Here is a 25,983-nt window from a genome sequence, read left to right as displayed (position 1 = left end):
AATAATTCACCATATAGAAAGAAATACAAACGAGGAGTAATTCACTAATGAGTTTGCCAATGTAACGGGGTTCGTTGTTGTGGGAAGAAGGAGGCGGGAACCGGCGAACATTTAAACATTTTAATAGTAAAATAAACAAATACAAAACAAAAGTATAAGCCAGCAGCCACACACAACAGAAACAAAACACAACATCAAATCAGGCCTGTTCCTCTCTCGATCTGCCCTGTCATCGCTCCTCCTTTTATGCTTCCGCTCCTCGGTGAGAGATGCGAGACTGGTGCGTCTCACAGGTGTCGTTCATTATCAGTCACACCACCGGCCTCGCGCCGTCCTCTCACGTCCCTCGCCCTCGTCCTGCTCGCCACAGCCAACTAACTAGAAATTTTGTGTGAAATGAATTTCTAACTCTGGTGGCAGCTAACGTTAGCCTTGTAGACGAAAGAGTGATTTCTCTGATGTTTGCGAGGTTCTGGATTAGTGGGAGTGGCTTGCGGAGCTGTGCAATGTGGTGCATTGTGGGAGTTGTTGTCTTACATACAAATGCGCCCTAAAGTTATTTTCTGTCTTTTCTCGGTCAAGAAGGCACCAAATTTGAAAATTATTTTACATTTCGACTACATCATGTTTTACCGCAGTTTTCTATATTAATCAGTAGACGCCAAAGCTCTCAGGGGGGCGAACACACGAGCCACTATCAGAGGTGACTGTTTAGTCCCAAAGTGTAAGACCTCCTTTAGTCAGTCTGGCTTCTCAGTAAAGGGGCCAAAACTCTGGAATGCTTTGCCTACTGATTTAAAACTAGACACCGATGGCAAAGCTTTTAACAGAGGACTTAAACAATGGCTAAAAACTAAACAGCAGTGCTCACATGAATAACTAATGATATTCTCTGACTCTGATGCTTCTGCTTTATAATTTATGTATGCAATTTGTTTTTTCTTTTCTCTGTAATTATATGGTATATTTTAGCTATCCTTTTCTGTTAGTATTTTTAGTATTATTTTGCTTACTAGTCTTGTTATTGTATTTTATTTCCAAAAGCCTCCCGTGGACAGGTGTTGAAAATTAGCATTTGTGCTAAAACACTTAAACAAATGCATATGGTTCGTCCAATGTAATTGTATTTCCATGTCAAATAAATAAATAAATAAACATGTATGACCCACTTTCAATAAAGATTAATGTTGAAATGGGTTAAGTCCTCACAGTTAGTTTTGCACATGTGAGCAGCTTTCTCTACCATGAGCGTGATCATAATGTTGTTCCCCGATGCTGATGTTCAAATAAAATGTTAAATCTGAGGTAGTATAGGCATATTTCTCTCGGTTGTTTAGTTTTCTTAACTTTATATTGCGGTGATGTGATGCAAAACGTCTCGGTTACGTATGGTAACCCTCGTTCCCTGAGTAGGGAACGGAGACGTCTCGTCGGAGGAGTTTCCAACGAATTGGGATCACGCTAGGGAGACCAATTGCCTTCGAGTGAATTAAAACGAGCCAATAAATATTGGCATGCGGGATTTGCATCCGTGCCGAGAGATCCTCCGGTCAGGGAATAGAACAACTGGCAATGGGTCGTGTCCGGAGAGGCAAACAGATCTATCTGAGCGGCTCCAAAGATTCCCCATATCAGCTGAACCACCTGGGGATGGAGTCGCCATTCTCCCGGAAGGGGCGGCTGCCGTGAGAGCTCGTCGGCTGCACGGTTGAGCACACCAGGGATATGAATGGCCCGAAGCGACCTCAGATGCTTCTGACTCCATAGGAGGAGATGGCGGGCGAGTCGCGACATATGACGGGAGCATAGACCACCTTGATGTTTGATGTACGCCACGGTCGCAGTGCTGTCCATACGGACCAGTACATGCCTGTGCAGAAGCAGCCCCTTGAGGCGGCACAAGGCTAAGCGTACTGCTTGCAACTCTAGGCAATTGATGTGCCAATGCAGCTGAGGCCCCGTCCACAGACCTGAGACTGCATGCCCGTTGTACGTGGCCCCCCATCCGTTGGCAGAGGCATCCGTGAAAACCACAGCATGCCTGGACACCTGGACTAAGGGCACTCTGGCCCGTAGAAAGGCAGGGTCCGACCAAGGACTGAAGGTTTGGCGACAGTGCGGGGTAATGTTGACCCGGAACGTGCCGCTCTGCCACGCCCATCTCGGGACTCGATCGTGAAGCCAGCGCTGAAGCGGTCTCATATGCAACAGGCCGAGCGGCGTTACTGCGGCTGCCATATGCCCCAGGAGCCTCTGAAATTGCTTCAGTGGGACCGCTGACCTGCCTCGAAAAGACCTGAGGCAGTTGAGCACTGACTGGACGCGCTCCTCGGTGAGGCGCGCAGTCTGACTGACCGAGTACAGCTCCATACCGAGATAAGAGATCCTCTGCGTGGGGCAGAGTTTGCTCTTGTCCCGGTTGACCTGAAGTCCCAACCGGCTGAGGTGCCGGAGCACCAGGTCCCTGTGATCGCACAACAGATCTCGCGAGTGAGCTATTATCAGCCAGTCGTCGAGATAGTTGAGAATGCGAACGCCATGTTCTCTCAAGGGAACAATGGCCGCCTCCACGACTTTCGTGAAGACGCGGGGCGACAGGGCCAAGCCGAAGGGTAGGACCTTGTACTGATATGCCCGACCCCTTTGAACGCAAACTGAAGAAACGGTCTGTGTCGAGGCAGAATCGAGACATGAAAGTACGCGTCCTTCAGGTCGATCACTGCAAACCAATCCTGGGGACGGATGCACTCGAAGATGCGTTTCTGCTTAAGCATCTTGAACGGGAGCTTGTGAAGGGCCCGATTCAAAACACGCAGATCCAGGATTGGTCGTAACCCACCGCTTTTCTTGGGTACAATGAAGTAAGGGCTGTAGAACCCAGACCTCATCTCGGCTGGAGGGGCCGGCTCGATCGCGTCCTTCGCCAGCAGGGCAACGATCTCTTTCCTCAGGACAGGGGCGTTGCCACTCCGCACTTGGGTGAAGAGGACACCCCTGTACCTGGGAGGCCGGCGGGCAAACTGAATTGCATAGCCGAACCGGATGGTACGAACGAGCCACCTGGACGGTCTCGGAAGCGCTAGCCGGGCTTCGAGAGACTGAACCAACGAGCCCACTCGGACCACCGGCGTACCCGCGGAGGGGCAGCGAGGTGGAAGGCAGAGACCCGCCCTCGGAGGCATTGCTGCGGCCGAAGGTGGGGTCTGTGTGTGTGGTGCAACACTTACCTGCCTCCACCGGGGGGCAAACAGCAGGGAAGGCCCATCTTTCTCTGGGGCGTTCGACTGCTGACTGTCCCGAGGCGAAGGTCGGAGGGGAAACGAGGAGCGAGGCTGGGGGGCGTCGAGTCCTGGGTTCCGCACCTCCTTGCCCAACGACAGACGAGAGTGACGAGGCCGAGGCGCTGGGGCTGGGGCGAGGGGAATGAGAGCGGCGAGGCAACGTGGCGGCGCACACTGTCATTCTGGCCCTTTTGGACGGAGGAGACTGAGAGTGACGAGGCAATTGAGCGTCGTTCTTGACTGCCAGTCTCGACCGTGGGAGACCCAGAGGAAACGGAAACTGCTCTTTTATTGAGAATTTGGGTACAGAAACAAAAGGAAAAAGAAGATTCTCCACCCGGCCCTCCTCCGGGGGAAGGAGAGGTGCAGAGGCACCCTCCTGATGAGCAGAAACCGCATCCTCTGGGTGGCCCGTCTCAGGGTCGCTTACCTCTCCTCTTGCCGGGGGGTTTGGTCGAGGCCTGAGCGGGGTGGGCATCCTTCTTGCGGCCGGCACCCTTTAGCTTAGCTGGCTGCTGCTTGGGCTGAGCAGGGGCGGAGGCGGCGGCAGGAGGGCGCCCTCGGCGACGAGCAGCCGGAGGCGCGACCGACGGGGGTGGGGCAGCCATAGCCCGCTTCCGAGGCATGATGTGCTTTATAACCTCCGACTGCTTCTGGGCGGCGGAAAACTGTTGGGCAAAATTCTCCACCACATCGCCGAAGAGGCCACCCTGGGATATGGGAGAAGCAAAGAACTTGTTCTTGTCCGAGTCCTTCATATCCGACAGGGTAAGCCAGAGATGTCGCTCCTGGACCACGAGAGTGGACATCGCCCGACCCAGGGAACGCGCGGTGACTTTCGTCGCCCGTAGGGCAAGGTCCGTCGCCGTGCGCAGCTCTTGAAGCACCCCTGGGTCAGTACCACCCTCCTGCATGTCACAGAGCGCCTGGGCCTGGTGGACCTGCAAGAGCGCCATGGCATGCAGGGCAGAGGCAGCCTCTGCACACGCAGTGTAGGCCTTTCCAGTCAGACTGGAAGAGAACCTACAAGCGCGGGAGGGGAGCGAAGGGTTACCCCGCCAGGAGGAAGCGGAGGTGGGACACAGCTGCATCGCCACCGCGCGCTACACTGGGGGGATGCCTTCGTATCCCAAAGCTGCCCCGCCATCGAGGGTGGTGAGGGAGGAGGAGGGAGTCAATCTCAGTCTAGCTGCCAGGGGGTTCGACCAAGACTTCGTCACCTCCTCATGCACCTCCGGGAAGAAAGGCACCGGAGTGGGGCGCTGAGGACCAGCACGGGCCGCTCCAAGAAACCAATCATCGAGCCGGGAAGGCTCGGGACGCGGTGGAGGGTTCCACACGAGCCCGACCTTCTCGCCCGCCCGGCAAGAAGAACATCTCCGGGTCCGGCTCGGACAACGTTACCACACCCGAAGGGGGCAACGCAGCCGAGTCGTCATTCCCAGAGCCCGACTCATCTCCCTCCGATGCCGCGATCGACATCTGGTCCTCCGGAAGGGCCGTGAAGGAAACGACCGGAGTCACACGTGATGACCAGCGCGCTCCTCCGAAGACCCCAGTGGTACGGCTGAAGAGGAGTGGGATGTCCGAGGGGTCTTTCACCCGGCAGATCATTTCGCACTGTAACCCTCAGACCACCAGTGGGATTAGCCGAAGTAGCCTTCTTCTGGAGTGAACCAGAAGAAGAACTAGATCGGGGAATCTCCAAAGGGACTCCCCCTCTGGTGAGGGATCGCAGTCTTAGTCTCAACACCACGACGGTCATGTTCCCGCAGTGAGAACATGACTCATCCATGAGCGCTGCCTCAGCGTGCGCGAGGCCCAAGCACGTGAGACAGCGATCGTGACCATCAGCCGGAGGCAGAAGTTGACCGCATCCAGAAACACACGGGTGAAACGTCATCCTGAAAAGAACGCGAACTTCACTTGTGTTCCTCTTTCAAAGAAAAAACGCTCTCTTTATTGTGCTGAAGCACACAGGGATCAAACGCGGCAACACAGCAGGGAAACTGCAAGCCCGCTGCGTGAACTCAACCGATTACCAGCTGTGACAACAGCTCTTTTGATAAAGGCAGATCGCGTCCAGCAACAGCTGGCAACCGGGAGATCGCGAAGATCGCTGAAGCGCCGTCACACGAACACAGAGAGGTCTTCAAGGAAACAGCAGACTCGTTGAGCGTGAAAAAAATGTAATCTTGAAGCTCATCACTCAGAGGACACTTAGTTCGGCTCCGAAGCTAAAAGCAATGGTATGTGCGTTCGCTTCCGCTTTTATACCCGCATTGATAGGCGGGACGCGGAATGCAAATCCCACATGCCAATATTTATTGGCTCGTTTTAATTCACTCGAAGGCAATTGGTCTCCCTAGCGTGATCCCAATTCGTTGGAAACTGCTCCGACGAGACGTAGGAGTTCCCATACGAAAGGGAACTGGGGATTCCCTCAATACCTCATTCTTCAGGATTCCCCTGCGGTCAGGACACTTAACGCTTGATGGACTAATACAGTGAATATAAAAGACCAAACTCACACCTTATTGGGGATGTAGGCTATACTAGACAGGCAAGGAAACTAAGAATATGAACGTAACACGCAAAGTTTCACGCTAAGCGATTCCTTTTTCTTGGCACAGTTGATATGGCCAGCTGCCAGATAACTTGCCTTCAGGGTGCTTTCTGAAGCTGTCGTGAGCGACACAATACTACTTTGCTGTTTTTTAAGTAGGTCTCGCTTTCGTACAAAGTAATCCACAGGTTTACCCACACATGTTGGATGTTTAGTCTGTAGGTGATGTTCAAGTTTGGATGGCTTCATGGACTCTTTGCTAAGACCTCACCACACTCGACACACTGTGGTGTTTCGTCCAACGCAGTAAATCCATATTTAATATAGTCCGGGTTGTACTTGCGTTGTTTACGAAGTTTCCGAATCTTCTGCTTTTTTTTCTTTTAAAAAACGGATATATTTTTGGTGGCTGCGTACAGTATAATAAGGTCTGGCATAGCAAGTAGGGCTAGTGTGTGTACGTAGGACCTTGTCCAATAAGAGCCGTTCGTAGCAATAATAAATCATTGTGATTGGACAGTTTAAAAACAGCGTTAGAATGTTACAGCAATAATGATTCAACGTACGACATTCAAAAATACGATTCGAACTGCTCATCCTCATTGCTGTCACTGTTGTCCTTTGCTCTTTTCAACTCAAACTTTCTTTTTAGTCAAGCAGAATCTTGCAAAATTTCTCACCACACTTGTTGTGACAGTCTTTGCCAAAAGCCAGGCATTTCTGTGGTGCATGGTTGTTACCACATCTGTTATAGTCCTTACTGTCCTTTCGTCTCGGTTTGCACTGTTTTTCTTTGCTGCTTTGAGTTGCAAATTCGCTCTCTGACGCTTGGCAGATGCGAGTAACTGAGTAACTGTCTTCTTACTTTCTTATCCAGAATGCTAATTTGATCCCTGATCATCAAATCAGACAAACTCTCAAAGTTGCACAACTGGCTTTTCAGACGTAAATCTGTCACGTACTATTCAATAGTCTCACCTTCTTTCTGCATCCTATTACAAAAAACCTTTTTCTTCGATGTACAGTAGTCGTAGACATCGTACTTATCTTACTCCTCCACAGAGAACTGGAACGTGTTGAAGACATCTATCGCGGATGGGCCCGCCACTGTGAGATCAGTGCAATCTTCCAGCAGTCATTATCCCTCTCCAGCCCGTCACTAACAGACTCTGTTGGAAGGGTTTCCAATTGGAGTGGAAGCATGTTAACCATCTCACAGACAGTTAAAAAGAGTCCAGAGGGTGAGACCGGGGCATCAATGAGAAAATTTGTCTTTCTCCTTAATTCCCAGTAACTTCAGCCACAGATGGCTCTTCGTCGCCACCATTGACCGGCCAATAGTGTGGGCCATCTGTTTAGTGCCGTGGAGGGCTAGATCTGTGGCTGTACGCACTTCCTTCACTGCCTACCGGAGACAACCACAACCCCTTGTGCACGCAGCCGCTCATTTACAATACTCCAAATTCATTGATATTAAAATGAGATTAATGTGCATACGCACGTGTTGTGAATCTTGTTTTATGCAAATCCGAAATAATCCACACAATTATTAGTGGAGACCCAATGACATTCTTTTTCCTTCTACCTTTCCAATTCTACCTCTCTCTTTCTCTCTTAGCTTGTGCTTTCAATAAATTCCTACAACACTCCCAACATCAGACACAGAATTCAATGCAATCCTACTAACCTGCTTCCTGACTGCACCTTTTCTAGCACACCTCTCTCTCTTTTTGTGGGACGATGATATTGCAGGTCAGATGTAAACAAAGTAGATTTTATTCCAGCCTTCACCACCCAAACAGCTGGGCACCTTAAGCTTGACTGATACCAGGATTCAGAGGACAACACTTACTGCTCTCTCCAACAACTTCCAGTTGGTCCACGACCAGTTAGGCTGGGAGAACAGCTCATTTCTAATAGCTTGAAGTATTCATCTTTATCTTCTGTTGGATTTCATGCGATTACGGTCACAATTCCCAAACAGCTTAATGTTCTTGTAACCCTTGAGGTCAGCTGGGAAACTTTCTAAGGGAGTTGGATGTGTGACTTCTAGTTTTTGGGAACTTCATTATGCAGCTGAAGAAACCTTGGGGCCCTGATATACTTCAAGCAAAATCGAAGAACAAACTGGTGTGAAGTAATTTAAAGCAATTGTTTTGTTTGTTTTGTAATTTTGAAACTTTCCGGAGAAGTTCACACTGGCTTGTAAATCCACATCACTGTGATCTGATGCTTTCTTAACCACTGTCATTTTTTAATGTGTGTTTATCTTGAAAGGAAATGTACACTTTCATCTAAACGTCACTCTCAGCAGCGTGGGTGGGGTCAGGATCTTCGCTAACAGTATACTGCTGCTCACATATTTCAAACGGCCTTTTACCACAAAGTGAAGAACGAAAAATAACTTTGCCATGAGAATATCAGGGCCTTTATGCTGCAGATTTCCACAATCTCCTCGCCCAGGGGTGTCCAGTCCTACTCCATTGGAGGTCTCCTGGAAAATTACAATATTGTTGGGATTGTTGGAGCTGAACTCTACAGGACGTTGGCCCTCCAGGACAAGGATTGTTGGACAACCCTGCCCTTACAAAAAAGTTACGCATCTTCTCGCACAGAATCTCCGGTTCAAAACACAGGCGAAGAAGCATTCATTGCTTATACACATGTGAAATAACGCGATCACACATTACTGAATGAAATGTCGAACCCAATAAGAGGAAACGACTGTGAAGCTTTGTAGCTGTTAATGGACTCGATCTTCTCCATCTATGGTTTGACCATCATTCGCAATCTGATCCAGACGTAGTCTTTGACAACTTAGATTTGCTCAGCTTTTTGTTTAAAATGTTGCTTTTTAATGATACTTACCCACATTCAAACGTTGATAAAAAAGAAAGCATTAAGCTAGAATTCAAAAGCAGAGGGTCTATTCTTTCTTTTGATAAATTGCATGTTCATATATTTATACAACAAAATATTCTGGGGGCCATGAAACTTGTGAAAATGATCAAAAATGCTAGCGATGGCTGGCAATTAAAAAACAAAAACACTGGCAGGGAAAGTGTTAAAGTACAGTTAAAGGTATATTTCAAGTTAAAAAAATTAATACGGGGGCGCTAGCGAGCAGGCAATGGAGTAGGTTCCAGGTTTAGAGAGCTCTGCACAAAACTATATTTTTTACCCTTTTAAATGGTGCTTTGGTCAACTGTGTGACACAAAAAGACTATCTTAGACTGCCCTGCATCTTCGAAGACGATTTATTCCCTAATAAATGAAAATGGCGAGCAACCTGCATAAATACAAATATACGGGCAAGGCCTCTGCTAACAAGACGAGCACCGACACACCTAGCGTTAGCAACAAAGCTAACACAACACCCGAGATTGCTGAACAAGCTCAACAAACTGGAGAACAGATTGATATGATGACGGAGATGAAGGAAGAGTTAATGTCCTCTATAAAAACGGAGATGACCACGCTCTTCCAAACCGAGTTAAAGTCAATCATGGCTAAAGAGTTTGATGGAGTTAGATCGGAGCTACAAGCAGTTAGACAGGAGATAGCTAACAACAAATCGGCTTTTCGGTCAGACCTGGAAGTGATTAGAACAACCGTGTCGGACATGGAAAGATGACTCTCAGGATGCTCGGATGATATCACGGAGCTACAAAACTCTGTGCGCAAGCTGGAGGAAAATGTTCAAAATCTACAGGAGAAATGTTTGGACATGGAAGGCCGAATGCGGAGGTCAAATATCCGTATTTTGAATGTAGCTGAGGAAGATGGCTCCAGCACCCCTGCTTCTTTTTCAAGGCTGATTAAAAAAGTCCTTAAAATGGATAAAGACGTGCTGATTGACAGATCCCACCGCACTTTACAGGCGAAACGGATGAATGGCAAACCAAGAGCGATTATAGCAAAATTACACTACTATCAAGATTGTGTCAAAATCCTCCGCCTCGCACGGGAATCAACACAACGGCTCAACCATTCTCATCTTTCCTGATTATCCACCGAGTGTACCCCGCGCCAGGTCGACGCTTAACGAGGTCCGCAAACTACTTCGAGGACGAGATGGGGGGTCCGCTATGGTCTCCTACATCCAGCCCGATTTCGGATTACGTATAACGGGACGAATAAGCAGTTTCAAGACGCAGCGGAGGCCATGGCATATCAAGGACAACATTCTGCGTGAGGTGGCTTAGCTTCGCTTTTTTCCTTTTTTTCCTTTTTGTCCGTTTTTTTTTGGTGAGTGCACAAACTTAAATTTGGTAAACAATAATGCAAAAGACAACAATGAGGCTTGTTGATTTGGGATTAGAGTTAAGTTAATTTCTTTTAAGGCCTTTTTTCAGTCTTAAGGTCTGCTAGAAGATAAAAAGCACCACTCTTCCTTTATTTTTATATTTAATTTGCCTTTATCGTTACCTGTGTGGGGCGACAGTGGCTCAGTGGTTCATGTAGGTTGTCTACAAACCGGAAGGTTGGTGGTTCAATCCCCGGTTCCACCTGACCAAGTGTCAAGGTGTCCATGAGCAACACCCCTAATGAGATTGGTATATTGCAAACATATGCCAAATCATATCATATAGTGCCCGTGTAAAGAAAAAACAACAGGAAAGGCTTAAAAAGATAGAAAGTGATATCCTGCAAATCGATGGGGTTCTCTCACACTCGCCATCAGTTGATTTATTTAAGGAACGATTGGCTCTTCAGACAGAATTCAATCTGTTATCAACGAAACTTATTGAGAACCTTTTGAATAAATCCAGACACAAGTCTTATGAACACGGCGAAAAAATAGGAAAAATCTTAGCTCATCAACTACGGCAACAAAGTGTCGACCCGTCAATCCTCGAAATTATTAATGAACACGACAAAAAATTAACTGATCCATTAGAGATTAATAATAGGTTTATGGAGTATTATTCGCAATTATATACATCTGAATCCAGTAGAAATGAGGTACTGTTCGATTCATTCTTTAGCAAATTTACTCTACCCACTATTGATGAACAATATGCCTCAGATTTGGAAAGACCATTTTCAAAGGCCGAAATATTGAAAGCAATTGCCACCATGCAAAGTGGAAAATCGCCGGGGCCAGATGGCTTTCCGAGCGAATTTTTCAAGAAATTCTCCTCAGAACTTTCCCCTATCTTGCTTGCTGTCTATGATGAGTCCTTCATCTCAGGGTCGTTACCAGAAACCATGAGACAAGCAGTTATTTCTCTAATTCATAAAAAGGGTAAAAGTAAATTAGATTGTAGCTCATATCGACCCATTTCATTGTTAAACGTTGATAGTAAAATATTTGCCAAACATTTAGCATGTCGATTAGAGATTGTTATACCTTCAATAGTGTCTGATGATCAGACTGGCTTTATCAAAAATCGATATTCATTCTACAATATACGCAGAATTTTGAATATCCTCCATTATCCCACTCCACCCGATATACTTGAGGTGCTTCTGTCACTTGATGCTGAAAAGCATTTGATCGGGTGGAGTGGGACTACCTCTTCTATACTTTGAAGAAATTTGGCTTTGGTGCTAAATTCATTTCATGGATTAATGTTTTATATTCCTCTCCTGTAGCAGCAATTCGGACAAACAATAATATATCATCCTTTTTCCAATTGGGCCGTGGGACTAGGCAGGGTTGCCCATTATAATTGAGCCCCTGGCAGAGGCAATACGGTCCGATAATACTCTATGATTGAGACCCAGCCTCGTCTACTGTCATTACTTGGTAGTTTTGGGAAAATATCAGGATATAAAATAAACATGCAAAAAAGTGAGCTTATGCCGATTAACACTGCAGCCAGACTTATCACATTTAACTCCTTACCATTTAAATTGAGTAAAGACTAATTTAAGTATTTAGGATATGGGTTACTAATAATTACAAGAACCTCTATAAAACAAATTTTATTCCATTAATAGATTCTATAAAACAAGACTTTGAGCGTTGGGGTACATTACCGTTATCACTAGGAGGCAGAATAAACACCGTCAAGATGAACATCCTACCTAGATTTCTATATTTGTTCCAGTGTATCCCGATATTTTTAACCAAATCATTTTTCCTACTGATAGACAAGCTGATATCAGCTTTAATATGGAATGGGAAAAATGCACGCATCCGTAGAAGTGTTCTGCAGCAACATCGAGAGCATGGAGGACTATCATTACCCAGTTTTCAGTACTATTATTGGGCAGCCAATGCTCGTTCAGTTATATTGGTTTAATTCGCATACTGGTGGTCCTAAGTGGCTGTCCCTTGAGAATTTGTCATGCCATCCTGCTTCTTTGCATGCATTGCTCTGCTCAACATTGCCATCACCTCAATCAATTTATAAATACTCTCTGAATCCAGTGGTTAAGCACTCCTTCAAAATATGGGGACAGTTTAGAAGACATTTTTCACTTAACGATGTATCAGTCTATGCTCCCATAGTAAGAAATCACATGTTTACTCCTATTATAGATGATTCTTTTGATGCCTGGTCTGTAAATGGTCTTAGGGTACTAAAGGATATGTATATTGAAGGCACTTTTGCAACCTTTCAGCAAGTGAAAACTAAATTCCAAATTCCCAACACGCTCTTCTTTAAATATCTTCAACTTCGCAGTTTTGTCGCATCATCTGTTAGTCACTTCCCCTCATTACCACCTGACTGTTCTAAAAGTGAATCCATACTCCAAGGGGGCCATTGGTAAAATCTATAGTGCAATGAATAATTTGGGACCTCTGGGTCACGTGAAAAGATTGTGGGAAGAGGAACTGGCTATAGGAATCTCTGAGGATGTATGGGAATTTATATTGAAAAACATTCATTCATCTTCAATATGTCAAAGACATCGAGTGATTCAATTTAAAGTTGTTCATAGATTGCATTGGTCTAAAGTTAAACAGGCAAAATTGAAATCAGACATAGATCCTCACTGTGATGATGTGAAGCTGAACCAGGCACTCTGTCTCACATGTTTTGGCTCTGTCCAAAACTTGAAGATTTTTGGAAGCCTATATTTAAATTTATTTCCGACACATTGGGGACAGTCATAGAGCCTGATGCCATGATCTCTGTATTTAGCATCTTCACTTAAATCAAAACAACAAAAGCCTCATAGCATTTACTACTCTTTTAGCTCGACGGCGGATACTGCTTAAATGGAAAGACAAGTCCCCTCCAACTTTCAAAATGTGGCTCATTGATCTTTTATACAGTCTGACCATGGAAAAAATAAGGGTAACGCTTCCTTTTACAGTCCTGTTACCCATGTACTTACTATGTACTTATTATAGTAATTATAATTACTGGGTAATAACTAGGTACTAACCCTGAACCTACCCCTAAACCTACCCCTAACCCATGTACTTACCTTATATTAGCCAGTACTTTCTAGGTAAGTACACTCAGTGGTTAAATTGGCTTTTATAGGGAGGGGGAGCCCTTATTTACGGTGAATGGTCATCATTCAAAATCGCGCTGTAAAATGACTTAATGTGTATTTACACCAAAGGCTCTTTTTCCTGTATTAATGTGTAAGGTAGGGTTGAGTACTTATTTAAACAAAGATAAATACTTTACAATTCACTTTTTAAAAACATTTTTTTTACCTTTAATGTTAACAGACAGGCAACGGATTTCACCCTTGGAAAATGTATGAATTTGAATATGTTTGAAAATATTGTTTGGCAAATATCTTTTAAAACAAGAAACTTATGTTGATTTAAAAGAATGATTTAATCACACCGACACACAGGGCTGTACGGGGGTTTTTCTAAATAAAAGTTCCCAAAAATGATCTTGCTAGGGGGGTTTGGGGGCATGCCCCCCCAAGAAAATTTTGGTTTTCCTGATCTCGACATGTCCATTTTAAGGTGTTTTGAAGGCCAAAAAAATGGACAACAGTAGCTTTAAAAGCATGTCAGTGGTAGCATGAAGTAGGCCTATTTGATCAGATAACAGATTCTTTAAGATGAGAATCACTTTAAATGTCGCAATGTGATCCACACTATAAAATGGAAAAGCAAGAATGTTTATGCAGATTGTTGACAATACACAATCACATATTCGAAACGGGAATGTCCTTAAATAAGAAATGATTCAAGGATTATTTTGTAGATGTTACATTTTGAACAAACGCCAATGCAATCATTCTGTGCCCAGAGGCATATGAGCAATTAGTATGAGCATCAAAGATCAGTTTCAGCTACTTTTTCTTTCCTAAATTAATCAATATTTTTGGACTAATCTGTTCATTTAATCAATGGTTCAATTGCTCACTCATAAAGACAGTCACTTGTCGCCGCCTTCTGGCTTAATGATGCAAGTTGCGCAAACACAGACAAGCGGAGTGATACAAACAGTGAAAAGTCGAACACATTCGAGGTAACTTTATACAAATATTACAATAATAATGGCAATATATTTAATAGGGTGCTTGTGTTGTTAAATTATAGTGTCCACTGTCTTTGATCAAACTGATTATTTCTGTCGATCATTTAAAACTTCTATCGACAAACAGCTGTTTAGATTAGCTACTTGCATCTTATCTCGCACGGTGTGCCCGTTAACTGAAGCGTGAAGCGTCGCGTTGGGATTCGCGCTCGGCTTGCGCTTCTGTGAACATAAATCCCACTTGCTTTGATTGGACATAAATCCCACTTGCTTTGATTGGAATTGGTGAGTGCTGAAGCAGCTCAGACGAGAAGGTCAGTTATCGTTGCGATGGGCGAATCATTGCAGCACCAAATTAGAGTTAATATTAGCCAATTATTTCATAACTTTCAATATATACACTCAACAAAATGTACATATTTGGTGCTGAAGGAGACGGAGCTGAGCTCCGGCAGGGTGTGTTGTGGACCCGAGGAGGCGGAGCGCTCCGCCCCAATTTAACCTCTGAGTACACTGTGAGTACACGTAAGCAGGGTTCTAAATTAACTTTTTTTGTCACCAGCCAACGTGGCTGGTAACTTTCTAAAGTTACCAGCAATTTAGAATTTCCACTAGCCAATTTTTTTCCGGTGAATATAAGAGAAATTATGAGTGCCACTGAATGCATTTGATCATTTTATTAACATTGTTGGCATGAAAAACACATATAAAGTACAATATAACACAGAAATTGCAAACATTTAATTTCAAGTTTGGGATCTATCTATCTATCTATTAGGGATGTGCACGAATATTCGAATTTTCGATCTGTAATTATTATTCAAAAAATAAAATACTATTCAAATTTTTTTTCGCAGTTATAATTAAATGCACTGGGTGGAGCGTTTAACAAGTGGATTGTATTTGTCCACTTTTGGAAGTTTGGAATTACTTGGATGAAAATGATAGCCTATTACAAAATGGAATTACGTTTAATCAATTATTAATTAAACTGAGTTATCATAATATCTCCACCACAATGAGAAATCACATGAAATCCAAAGAAACAGCAGTCGACTGAGGAAGCAACTGTCCATCACTGCATTAACGACTGCAGGTCAGCAGCTGTACCCCGATATCTTCTGGTAGTAAAATGATTTTGAGACATATGCTTCCTTTAAGTTTTGTTGAGGGAGACAGGTTTAAGAACAGAAAAACGCATGCTGTTACTTCACTTTGCACACACACACACACGTGTCTCTGCAACGTCTGTGTCAGCGCAGCGCGTTTTCTCACTCGAGCATGTGGATATTATTGTTTTTCTTAACATGAACGTGAAACAATATAAACACGATAATCATATGCTGACTCGATCATGTAGCTACGTTCTACGATAACTGCGCAGTCTGCTTTTCTTTTTTTTCTTTTGAGTCTTTTCCCCGTTTGCGCTGCTTGAGCTTAAATGCTTTTGTTGTTAATATTTTTTGGTGTCTAATGTTTTCAACTAAAAGAAAACCTTAAGATATATAGTAAGCTTGTTGTGTATATTGCCTAATGTATAAGCTTGTTCAGAAATGACAAAAACCTTAAACTTAAAAAAATAACGTATCTCTCGTTAAACGACATTTAAATTTAAACCCAGAAGTCTGTCCCAACCACCGCCGCATTTAGTTTAATCTTAACTTTTTACTTTACTTTACTAGCTCCCTCCTATTTCAGTCTATGCTCCCTGCTCTGGCTCGTTCTTCATCTTCCTTGTGTTTTCTGGTGGACGGACGCGTACTGGTGGACGGACGCGTTCGTTTCCAATTTCCATGATCATTTCTCGCGCTGGTTCTACGCGCAGCCAATGGGCGTATGAAACGTCATCACGTAGCATTACGGCACAGTGTTCATGGGAAATGTAGGAAGTACTGCCAGGGGGATAAATTACCGAGAATAGAGCCTTATGCATCACCGGCCAAACTGGCTAGTAAGTTTTTATTAACACCCGCCAAAATGAATTTTAACCCGCATTTGGCGGGTTGGCGGGTGTTAATTTAGAACCCTGCACGTAAGTACTGTACTGTAAAAGGAAGCGTTACCAAAATAAGGTACGTTACAGCAGGCTGTGCCCATTAATTTTTTGATATCTGGCAACCGGTTCTGGACCAAATTAGGAAGCTTGATCCCTCTCTAATCTAAATTTCAGAGGAATAACATACTTGTGCCTTCTTCTCTACAACATGTTAATGATTATTTTTTTTTTTTTTTTTTTTTTTAAATGAATGTGTATTGGTGCAACAGGTGGGATTGTTCTTGGGTGGGTTGGTTAACATAAAAAGAAAATGTATTGTAAAGTGTATCTTATGTTTGATAAGATGTTTAATAAAAACACTTTAAAAAAAAAAAAAATTAATACCAAAATAGGAACATGGTAGTACACGGTAGTGCTAAATAAATACCATATAGTAAAACTAAGTATGATGTTAAAGGGATAGTTCACTTCAAAATGAAAATTGTCATCATATAGCCTACTCTCCCTCAAGTTGTTTCAAACCTGTTTGAGTTTCTTTCTTCTGCTGAGCACAAAGGAAGATATTTTGAAGAATGTCAGTAACCAGACAGTTAACTGGACCCATTGACTTCTATAGTATTTTTTTTTCCTACTGTGGAGGTCAACGGGTCCAGTTAACTGTTTGGTTACTGACATTCTTCAAAATATCTTCCTTTGTGTTCAGCAGAAGAAATAAATTGATACAGGTTTGAAACAACTTGAGGGAGAGTAAATTATGACAATTTTCATTTTGAAGTGAACTATCCCTTTAAATTAACTTAAAGAAAACTTTGTAGCGACTGCGAGAATGAACCAAACACAATTGAAGCTTTTAGGTGATTGTTCATACATAATCACACAAAAGAGGCTTCACATTCCAGATTCAAATCACCAAACCCAGAGCCATAAATCACCCCTGGGCCCCAGAGAGTCCTCAACCAAAAATACTTTTTATTGTTTAACTAAAGGAAGAACGTTGTCAACGTTTTTATAATTTGGCAAGACAGATCTGTTCAGAAATGGTGAAACGAGGCCCTAACAAGAGGTCACCTGACCCCTTCGACTAATAGACTACTGTCACGTTTTCTATGTGTTTAGTTATGTTCTGTGATCTTGTTTTTTATGTTCTGTGATCTTGAAAATGTCTTTGATTTTGGTTCAGTCCTGTTAGTTTTTCCCGCTCCTCGTTTGTGTTCAGTTTCTTCACCTGTGTTCAGTTAATTATCCCATTAGTCCCTGTTAATTTAAGCCCTGTGTTTTCCCTCAGTGTTTGTTGGTCGTCGTCCGTGTATGGTTGTGTGTGTGTTTGTATTACTGAAGTTCTGGAGTTTGTTATTTTGTTCCTGTATGTTCCTGAAGTTAAGTTTTGTAAATAAATCAACTATACTGCAGAACCTTCTGTCCTCGTCTTCAGCTACCTGCACTCAACCTGACAACTACGTCTTTCTTAAGGACCAAGGTCCCATGAGAGATGAACAAAACAGACTTCAGCAGGAACTATCCATGACCTCAGACTGGAATGGCTTAAACCCCATAAACTTTACACACTAACACACTTTACATATCAAAATCCATAAAACTCATCCCAGAACAATTCTCGATGGACTTATAATCAAACATCATGCAACTACATAATTCTATGTTGTTTCTACAATATATGTGTTTCTACAAACTTTGAGTTTAAAATCTTAGACCCGAACACAGAAGCGCTCTCTTTTGCTCTCTCTCGCGCTCTCTCTCTCAGAAAAAGTCTCGGCAGAACAAGTCGGGTGGAGCAGACGATGGTTATAGTAACCATGTAGACGCATAGAGACAAATGACCCAAATCAAGATCAGGGTTTAAAACAGCTTCATTCAAGCCATCTAACTCGTCTCACTTTCCTTTTTTTTTTCTTTTCCGTTAAAAGTTTCGGTTCCTAGTTAAGTTTTGCTGCAAAGTTTCATTTAAACGTTTCGACTGCAACGCGCTTCCAACTTCAAAGACTTTCATCCATCCGCCAACACACCACGTGATTGGCTGCCCAAGATCTAGCAGGCACAAGGAGACCGCCAAGCAACGGACCCGGGAAACCCCTTTACACCGACAAAAGGGAATCCCCAAAGCAAACCCGAAGACAAGCAAGTAGCCTTCAGACTCTTAACTGAACTGGTGCATTAATATAAAATTGAATAACCTGCATAAGAAACGGTCGAAGGGTTAAATCGATGGTTGATGGTTCGTTCAGGTCATGTCTTTTAAGTGCATATAGAAACTTGGGATCTCACCATCTGACTCCTAAAACTCATTCTTCCTCACTCTCTTTCTTTCTGCAACTCGTATGAATGTGTGTGTGTGTTAGATATTAGTTTTATGTGTTAGTCATAGGCTTATAATCAATAAAGTATTGTTTGTATTTGAAAAGAGAAGCATTACTTGTGTTATGTGCTTACAAATTTATTGTCTTGAACTGCGATCTAACCTACCTATGCTTTTACCATTGAATTATTTCTTAATTTAGCTGTTAGCTGGGAATTAGTCTTTCTTGGCCAGGAAGATATTATATTTCCTAGAATTAATAATTAATAAGATCGTTGTCTACGTTTTTCCTTTAGTTAAACAATAAAAAGTATTTTTGGTTGCGGACTCTCTGGAGCCTAGGGGTGATTTATGGCTCTGGGTTTGGTGATTTGAATCTGGAATGTGAAGCCTCTTTTGTGTGATTATGTATGAACAATCACCTAAAAGCTTCAATTGTGTTTGGTTCATTCTCGTAGTCGCTACAACTTACAAGTATACTTGCAGTATAAAACTACTAAACTAGTAGTTAACTGAGAGTATACTTCAAAGTTTACTTTCATAAACAAAAAAAAAAATGTGCAACAAGTATTTGACTAAACTATTAGTAAACCTATAAGTTCACTTGTAGTATAGTTGTGCAGTACAAACGAAAACCGAAAAGTGGTAAACTAGTTGTGTACTCGGTTAACTACTTTAACACTTTGATAATTTTATCTGTTGTATTTTTTATTCTATTTTATGTTATTCTTTGACTGTTTTTTTCTACTATGTTTTATTGTCTATGCATATTGTAAAGCACTTTGTGACCCTGTCTGTAAAAAGCGCTTTATAATATTTTTTTACTTACTTACTTACAAGTATACTTCTAGTACATTGATATTAGTATAACACCGTGTCCTAACCAGACATGATGCGATAAGATTCCAGCGACCAGCGATTTGCCTGTCCACACCAGAAGTGACGCGACAATCAAAACCCACAGCCTATCAGAACAGCGTGTAGGCGGGGCGGGCTCTCACGGCGAGTGCACAGCACCAGAAAGTAATCTTGACGGAACTCGCAAGAAAATGGATAAGTACATAATTAAAGGGACATTGTGTAGGAATTTCTCCCATCTAGCGGTGAAAATGTATTTTGCATTCAATCGAATTGTGCTCTCCAGCGCCTCGCTTTTTCAAATGCGTGTTGCATCTACGGTAGCCATTATGTACCAAAAAGCTATGACAGGATGTCTTCTAATAGCACTTCGTCGAGTGTTCCTTCGGGTGAACAGGTTTGTTATTTCAAACAAACAGCATCTTGACACAACGAACAAACGAATGTTACAGTATGAATTACTGACTGTGAAAAACATGAACTATTGTCATAAGTAGTTATGCCTTCTTTATTCGTTATATTTTCTGAAGTACGTGCATTGTTAGATATCATCATCAACTTTTAACTATAAATGTTCATCTGTCTATAAAATAAAGTACACAACCAAACAATGAAAAAAAGCTTGTAATTAAGACTGTAACATTGACTTACCTGTCGAGAAGAAAGCAGGACTTCAAGCGTCTCTTTTGAAATCTTTCTCCTGCATTAGCTCTATCCACCTGGAAAAAGCTATCCCGACATTAACTGGTGTTTTTTGTAATCTCCGGTCACGTTTCCTTTTACGATCTATTTTGGACTTTACTGGCGACGAGGATTTGCAATGCAGGCTTTTAAACTTGCCGGGGCAGTGACAAGCGCCTCTCACTGCTCTGTTCCTCCGGTTCTGCTGCTTTCAGTTAGCTTGCTCTGAACGAAAACGCGCTGTGGAAACGCCATTGATTGTGAAGTTAGACATCGAAAATGGCAGATCAAGCGCATGGGCTGCATGTTTTTTCTTGTTATGAATTGTATTATATTTTCCGTTATGACAGTTGACTACGCGAAGTGATATGGAACGGTAATGTGGTCAAGACCTGCCTGGAACTACTTTAGCCGTGCGTTTCCCTGAAAATAATTGCACACCTTAGAACGTTCCTCAACCAATCAGATTCAAGCATTCAACGGCCCTGTAGTATAACATTAAATAAAGCACATAAACAGTACCTGAGATTATCATTGCCGCACTTTGTTCCAGCCGCGACGTCGCAGAAAAATAGAAACCGTTTCTAAACTAGAATCACGGCTGGTTAGGACAAAAACTCTGATTAACATGGAAAAAATACCTTTTATCGCACGTTGAGTGTAGTTAGGACACGGTGTAAGTAAGTATACTTAAAATTAACTTGAAGTATACTTATTTTTTGTAAGGGTGAGCAGTTGCCAAAAGCCTCAGTTGACATGAAATGGCTTATTACCAAATTTAAAAGTGCTAGCTAATGCTAAACGTAAATACTGTAAGATTGTTATTCATGTTAGCACACATGATGTCTCCGGTTAGTTTACCCTGTTACCCATCTGCAAATCCTTCACTAACTTACATATTCACTGAGAGGAGACTGTGCTGTTCCATTAGTGCTGCTCTCATCATCTGGCTGTTCCTCGGGGGCATTTTCATTCTTCTTGGCTGTACCTTTTTCTCCAGGCAAGGCAACTTCTCCCACTCCTAAGGATTCCTCCTTATAGTATTTCACAAACTGAGCCATAGCTTTCAGCTCCACCTCGGACAGGCTGTGGCAGTATGCAGGGTCGTGATCATAGGAAGGTAGCTGTCTGAACAGTTGCCTGTGGCGATATAACGATCCTTCTGTGCCAGCCACGGGTCGTCTTTCTTCAGGGAGAAGCTCCATGTACTGCATCGCCTGACAGAAAGACAGAATTATGTAAGAGCATAGCAAAAAACAATGTAAGGAATGATGTAAAACGTCTCGGTTACGGATGTAACCCTCGTTCCCTGAGTAGGGAACGGAGACGTTCCGTCGGATGACGACGAATGGGGTTTCGCTTAGAAAGCCTATCGACTTCGAGTATACAAAAACGAGCCAATGGCAAAGAAATGCCATGGGTCTGCGGAATTTGCATTGCGTAACTCCGCCTCACCTCGTGGGTATTTAAGGAGAACGCTGGCAGCAAATAGGCATGTTTCTTCGCTGAGGAGCCAAGACTGAGCTCAGGCGATCCCCGCGGTACAGCGGAAAGTGGCAGGAAGACGGAACGTCTCCGTTCCCTACTCAGGGAACGAGGGTTACATCCGTAACCGAGACATTCCCTTTCGTTGTCACTCCGAGTTCCGTCGGATGACGACGAATGGGGATACCAGTCTAATCACGCCACCTTCTCAGCTGTCTTCCAGTGCCCTGCGTAAATCTGAGATCCCTGTCGTGAGACTAGCACGGACGAAGGACTCCTATTTAGCACAGGAATACCAAGGTACACTGGGGAGCATATCCCAGATTTGGGGGAATATGCAATTACTGCCAACCCAGAGGGGGGGACTTAAGAATACACATATGACCCGAGGGATGCATATGGGGAATCACTGGGGTGTCCAGCCGCAGGTGGAATATTTCAACCCCAGGGGTGGCAAGGTGGCTTGCCAAGGGAAAGACACATGCTCAGAGAGGCTTACAGTGGAAATACACATGTGGGGGTAGCTCAGAGGAGGTACCATGCACACGGAAGGCACCTAGCCGACGCACAGGCAATAGACACTGGCGCCAGCGTCAGCAGTGCTGGAGGAACTCAGGGCTTTCGGGGAAGCTCACCTGAGGAGAATATCGCACGTATCCAGTCCGCGGAGTGGAACGGCGAGCAAGCGAAGACACCTGAGCGGGTCCGGCACTAGCTGGTTGAAGCGAGTACATGAGAGGACACTGGCTCCACTCGGAGATTGTAGAATCTGGCGAATGTGTTAGGTGTCGCCCAGCCTGCAGCTCTGCAGATGTCTGTTAGCGAGGCGCCATGCGCTAGAGCCCAAGAGGACGCCACACTCCGGGTGGAGTGTGCGGTCACACCAAGGGGGCACGGTCGACCTTGCTGCTGGTATGCCAAAGCAATGGCGTCCACTATCCAGTGAGACAACCTTTGCTTGGAGAGAGCCTTTCCCTTCAGCTTCCCACCATAACAGACAAAGAGCTGGTCTGAGGTCCTGAAACACTGCGTTCTGTGTACATAGATGCGACGAGCACGTAATGGACAGAGCAGTGCCAAGGCTGGGTCTGCCTCCTCCGGGGGCAGCGCTTGCAGGTTCACCACCTGGTCCCGGAAGGGAGTGGTAGGAACCTTGGGCACATATCCAGGCCGGGGTCTCAGGATCACGTGAGAGTAAGCCGGCCCGAATTCCAAGCACGCTTCGTCAACGGAGAATGCGTGCAGGTCCCTTACCCTCTTGATGGAGGCCAATGCAGTCAGAAGCGCTGTCTTCATTGACAGGAAGTTAAGCTCGACAGACTGCAAAGGCTCAAAGGGAGCACTGCGCAGGGCAGTTAAGACCACTGCGAGGTCCCAAGAGGGTACGAGAGGAGGGCGAGGAGGATTCAGTCTCCTTGCTCCTCTCAGGAACCTGACGATCAGGTCGTGCTTCCCCACTGACTTACCTTCTATTGGGTCATGATGTGCGGCAATGGCGGCGACATAGACCTTGAGGGTGGAGGGAGACAGCCTTCGCTCCAACCCTTCTTGAAGAAAGGAAAGCACGACACTGATCGAACATCTCCGGGGGTCTTCTCGGTGAGAAGAGCACCAGTTGACGAAGAGGTTCCACTTCAACGCATAGACGTGTCTCGTGGACGACGCTCTAGCGGAAGTGATGGTAGCCACCACCGCTGGTGGTAGGGTACTCAAACCTGCCTCGTCCCGTCCAGGAGCCACACGTGGAGGTTCCAAAGATCGGGACGAGGGTGCCATAGGGTGCCCCGTCCCTGAGAAAGGAGGTCCTTCCTCAGGGGAATCGGCCAAGGAGGTGCTGTCGCGAGGAGTATGAGTTCGGAGAACCAGGTCCGGGTGGGCCAGTATGGCGCGCGGCCAGCTGTGCGCCAGTGCATCTGTGCCGAGCGTGCCCTCGGTCAGGGAATAATACAGGGCGCAATGGGTTGAGTCGTGAGAGGCAAACAGATCTATCTGTGCGTCCCCGAACTGGTCCCAAATCAGCTGAACCGACTGGGGATGGAGTCGCCAATCTCCCGGGAGGGGCTGAAGCCGTGAGAGCTCGTCGGCTGCACAGTTCAGGGCTCCGGGGATATAAATGGCACGAAGCGACCTCAGATGCTTCTGACTCCATAAGAGGAGGTGGCGGGCGAGTTGCGACATACGGCGGGAGCGCAGACCACCTTGACGGTTGATGTAAGCTACGGTCGCGGTATTGTCTGAACGGACTAGTACATGCTGGCCCCTGAGCACGGCTCGGAAGCGGCGCAGGGCGAGCTGTACAGCCAGCAACTCGAGGCAATTGACGTGCCATAGGCGGTGGGGTCCTGTCCAGGAGCCCGCGGCAGCACGCCCATTGCACATGGCACCCCAGCCCGTGGTAGAGGCATCTGTTGTTACAACAATATGCCGGGAAGCTCGTTCCAGGGGCACTCCGGCCCGTAGAAAACTGAGGTTCGACCACGGGGTGAAGGTCTGACAGCAGGTCGGAGTAACTGGTACTCGGAGAGTGCCGTGTTGCCATGCCCACCTCGGGACTCGGTCGCGAAGCCAAAGCTGAAGCGTCTCATATGAAGCAATCCGAGCGGTGTTGCCACGGCTGCGGATGCCATATGCCCCAGGAGCCTCTGAAAAAGTTTCAGTGGAACCGCACTCTTGCCCTCGAACTGTCTGAGGCAAATCAGCAGTGACTGCGCGCGCTCGCTCGTAAGCTGCGCGGACATGGCGACCGAGTCGATCTCCGTACCGAAAAAAGAGATCCTCTGCACGGGGCAAAGTTTGCTCTTCTCCCAGTTGACCCGAAGGCCCAGACGGGCTACATGGCGGAGCACCAAGTCCCTGTGTTCGCAAAGCTGATCTCAAGAGTGAGCTAGGATTAGCCAGTCATCGAGATAATTCAGAATGCGAACCCCGTGTTCCCGGAGGGGAACAAGGGCTGCCTCAACGACCTTCGTGAAGACGTGAGGAGACAGGGCTAGCCCGAATGGGAGAACTGCGTACTGATATGCCTGCCCCTCGAAAGCAAACCGCAGGAACAGTCTGTGTCGAGGGAGGATGGAGACATGAAAGTAGGCGTCCTTCAGGTCGATCGCTGCAAACCAATCCTGGTGCCGCACACATTCGAAAACGCGTTTGGCGGTGAGCATCTTGAACGGCAGCCTGTGAAGGGAGCGGTTCAGAACGCGCAGGTCCAGGATTGGCCGTAACCCACCGGTTTTCTTCGGGACAATGAAGTACGGGCTGTAGAAGCCGGTCCTCATTTCGGCTGGAGGGACAGTCTCGATCGCACCCTTCGCCAGCAGGGTAGCAACCTCCGCTCTCATGATAGGGGCCTTGCCACCGACCATAGTGGAGCGGACTCCCCTGAAGCGGGGAGGAGACCGCGCGAACTGAATCGCGTAGCCGAGCCTGATCGTTCGCGCGACCCAGCGGGACAGGTTGGGAAGCTCTAGCCAGGCTCCCAAGGACTGTACCAGCGGGGTCATTCGAACCACAGACTTCCCGTCGGTGGAGCAGCGAGGCGGTATGGCTGACCCAGACGTGGACGGCATAGCGGCCCGGTGTGGGGGTACAGTCATAGACCGCGTCCTGACAGAGGAGACCAGGGAAGGACGAACGTTCCACGGGGGTCTGCTCTGCCAGGGGTCTGGCGACAGAGGAGAATGAGAGCGGCACGGTCCGGGGACGGCGCGCACTGTCATCCGGCTCTGGGACAGAGGAGGACGAGGGGTGCACGGCCCGGGGGTGGCGCACCGTGTCGTCCGAGAACTCTGTGTGCTCAGAGATGGGAGAGTCAGTTCTTTCTGGAATAAGGATTCTTCCCCGGCCCTCCACCAGGGAAAGGAGTGGCCCTGCTACCAGCTCCTGGAAAGAACTGAGTCCCATCTCTGAGCAGCCCATCTCAAGAGTGCCGCTTAACCCGGCGTATAGCGGGGGGCGGGGCTGGAGAGGGCTGTGGCGTCCCCCTGCAGGAGGGCGCCTTCGGCGGTGGGCAGACCGAGGGATCTGCTCGGACGGCGGGGCCGTCGGGGCAGAATAAGCCTCAGTCTGCTCGAGGGCGGTTGAGAACTGTTGGGCAAAGCCCTCAACCGCACCGCCGAAGAGGCCGACCTGGGATATGGGGGTGTCAAGCAGATGGGTCCGCCCGACATCCTGCACATCAGACAGGTTCAGCCACAGAATGGTGGACATCACCTGACCCAGGGAGCGTACGGCCACTTTCGTCGCTCGGAGAGCAAGGTCAGTGGCGGCGCGCAGCTCATTGAAGAGCCCTGGGTCAGTCCCGCCCTCGTGCATGTCCGTGAGCATCTGGGTCTGGTTGACCAGCAGAATGGCCATGGCATGCAGTGAGGCGGCTGCCTGTCCTGTAGCGCTATAGG

General features: G+C 46.0%; 1 protein-coding gene across 1 annotated transcript in view; it reads right to left on the bottom strand.

Annotated features, from left to right (window-relative positions):
- Positions 1-25,983, bottom strand: part of lmcd1 (LIM and cysteine-rich domains 1) — an 82,397-nt gene that overhangs the window by 3,153 nt on the left and 53,261 nt on the right. Inside the window, exon 4 of the mRNA XM_056240013.1 lies at positions 21,001-21,321. Coding sequence (XP_056095988.1) covers positions 21,001-21,321 — 321 coding nt within the window. The remainder of the gene's footprint in view (positions 1-21,000; positions 21,322-25,983) is intronic.

This window comes from Rhinichthys klamathensis, unplaced genomic scaffold (genome assembly GCF_029890125.1).
Source record: "Rhinichthys klamathensis goyatoka isolate OS25496 unplaced genomic scaffold, OSU_Roscu_1.1 h1tg000578l_1, whole genome shotgun sequence".
In the NCBI taxonomy this organism is placed as follows: Eukaryota; Metazoa; Chordata; class Actinopteri; order Cypriniformes; family Leuciscidae; genus Rhinichthys; species Rhinichthys klamathensis.
Note: the sequence above shows the minus strand (reverse complement) of the source record. Positions and strands in the feature narration are given on the sequence as shown.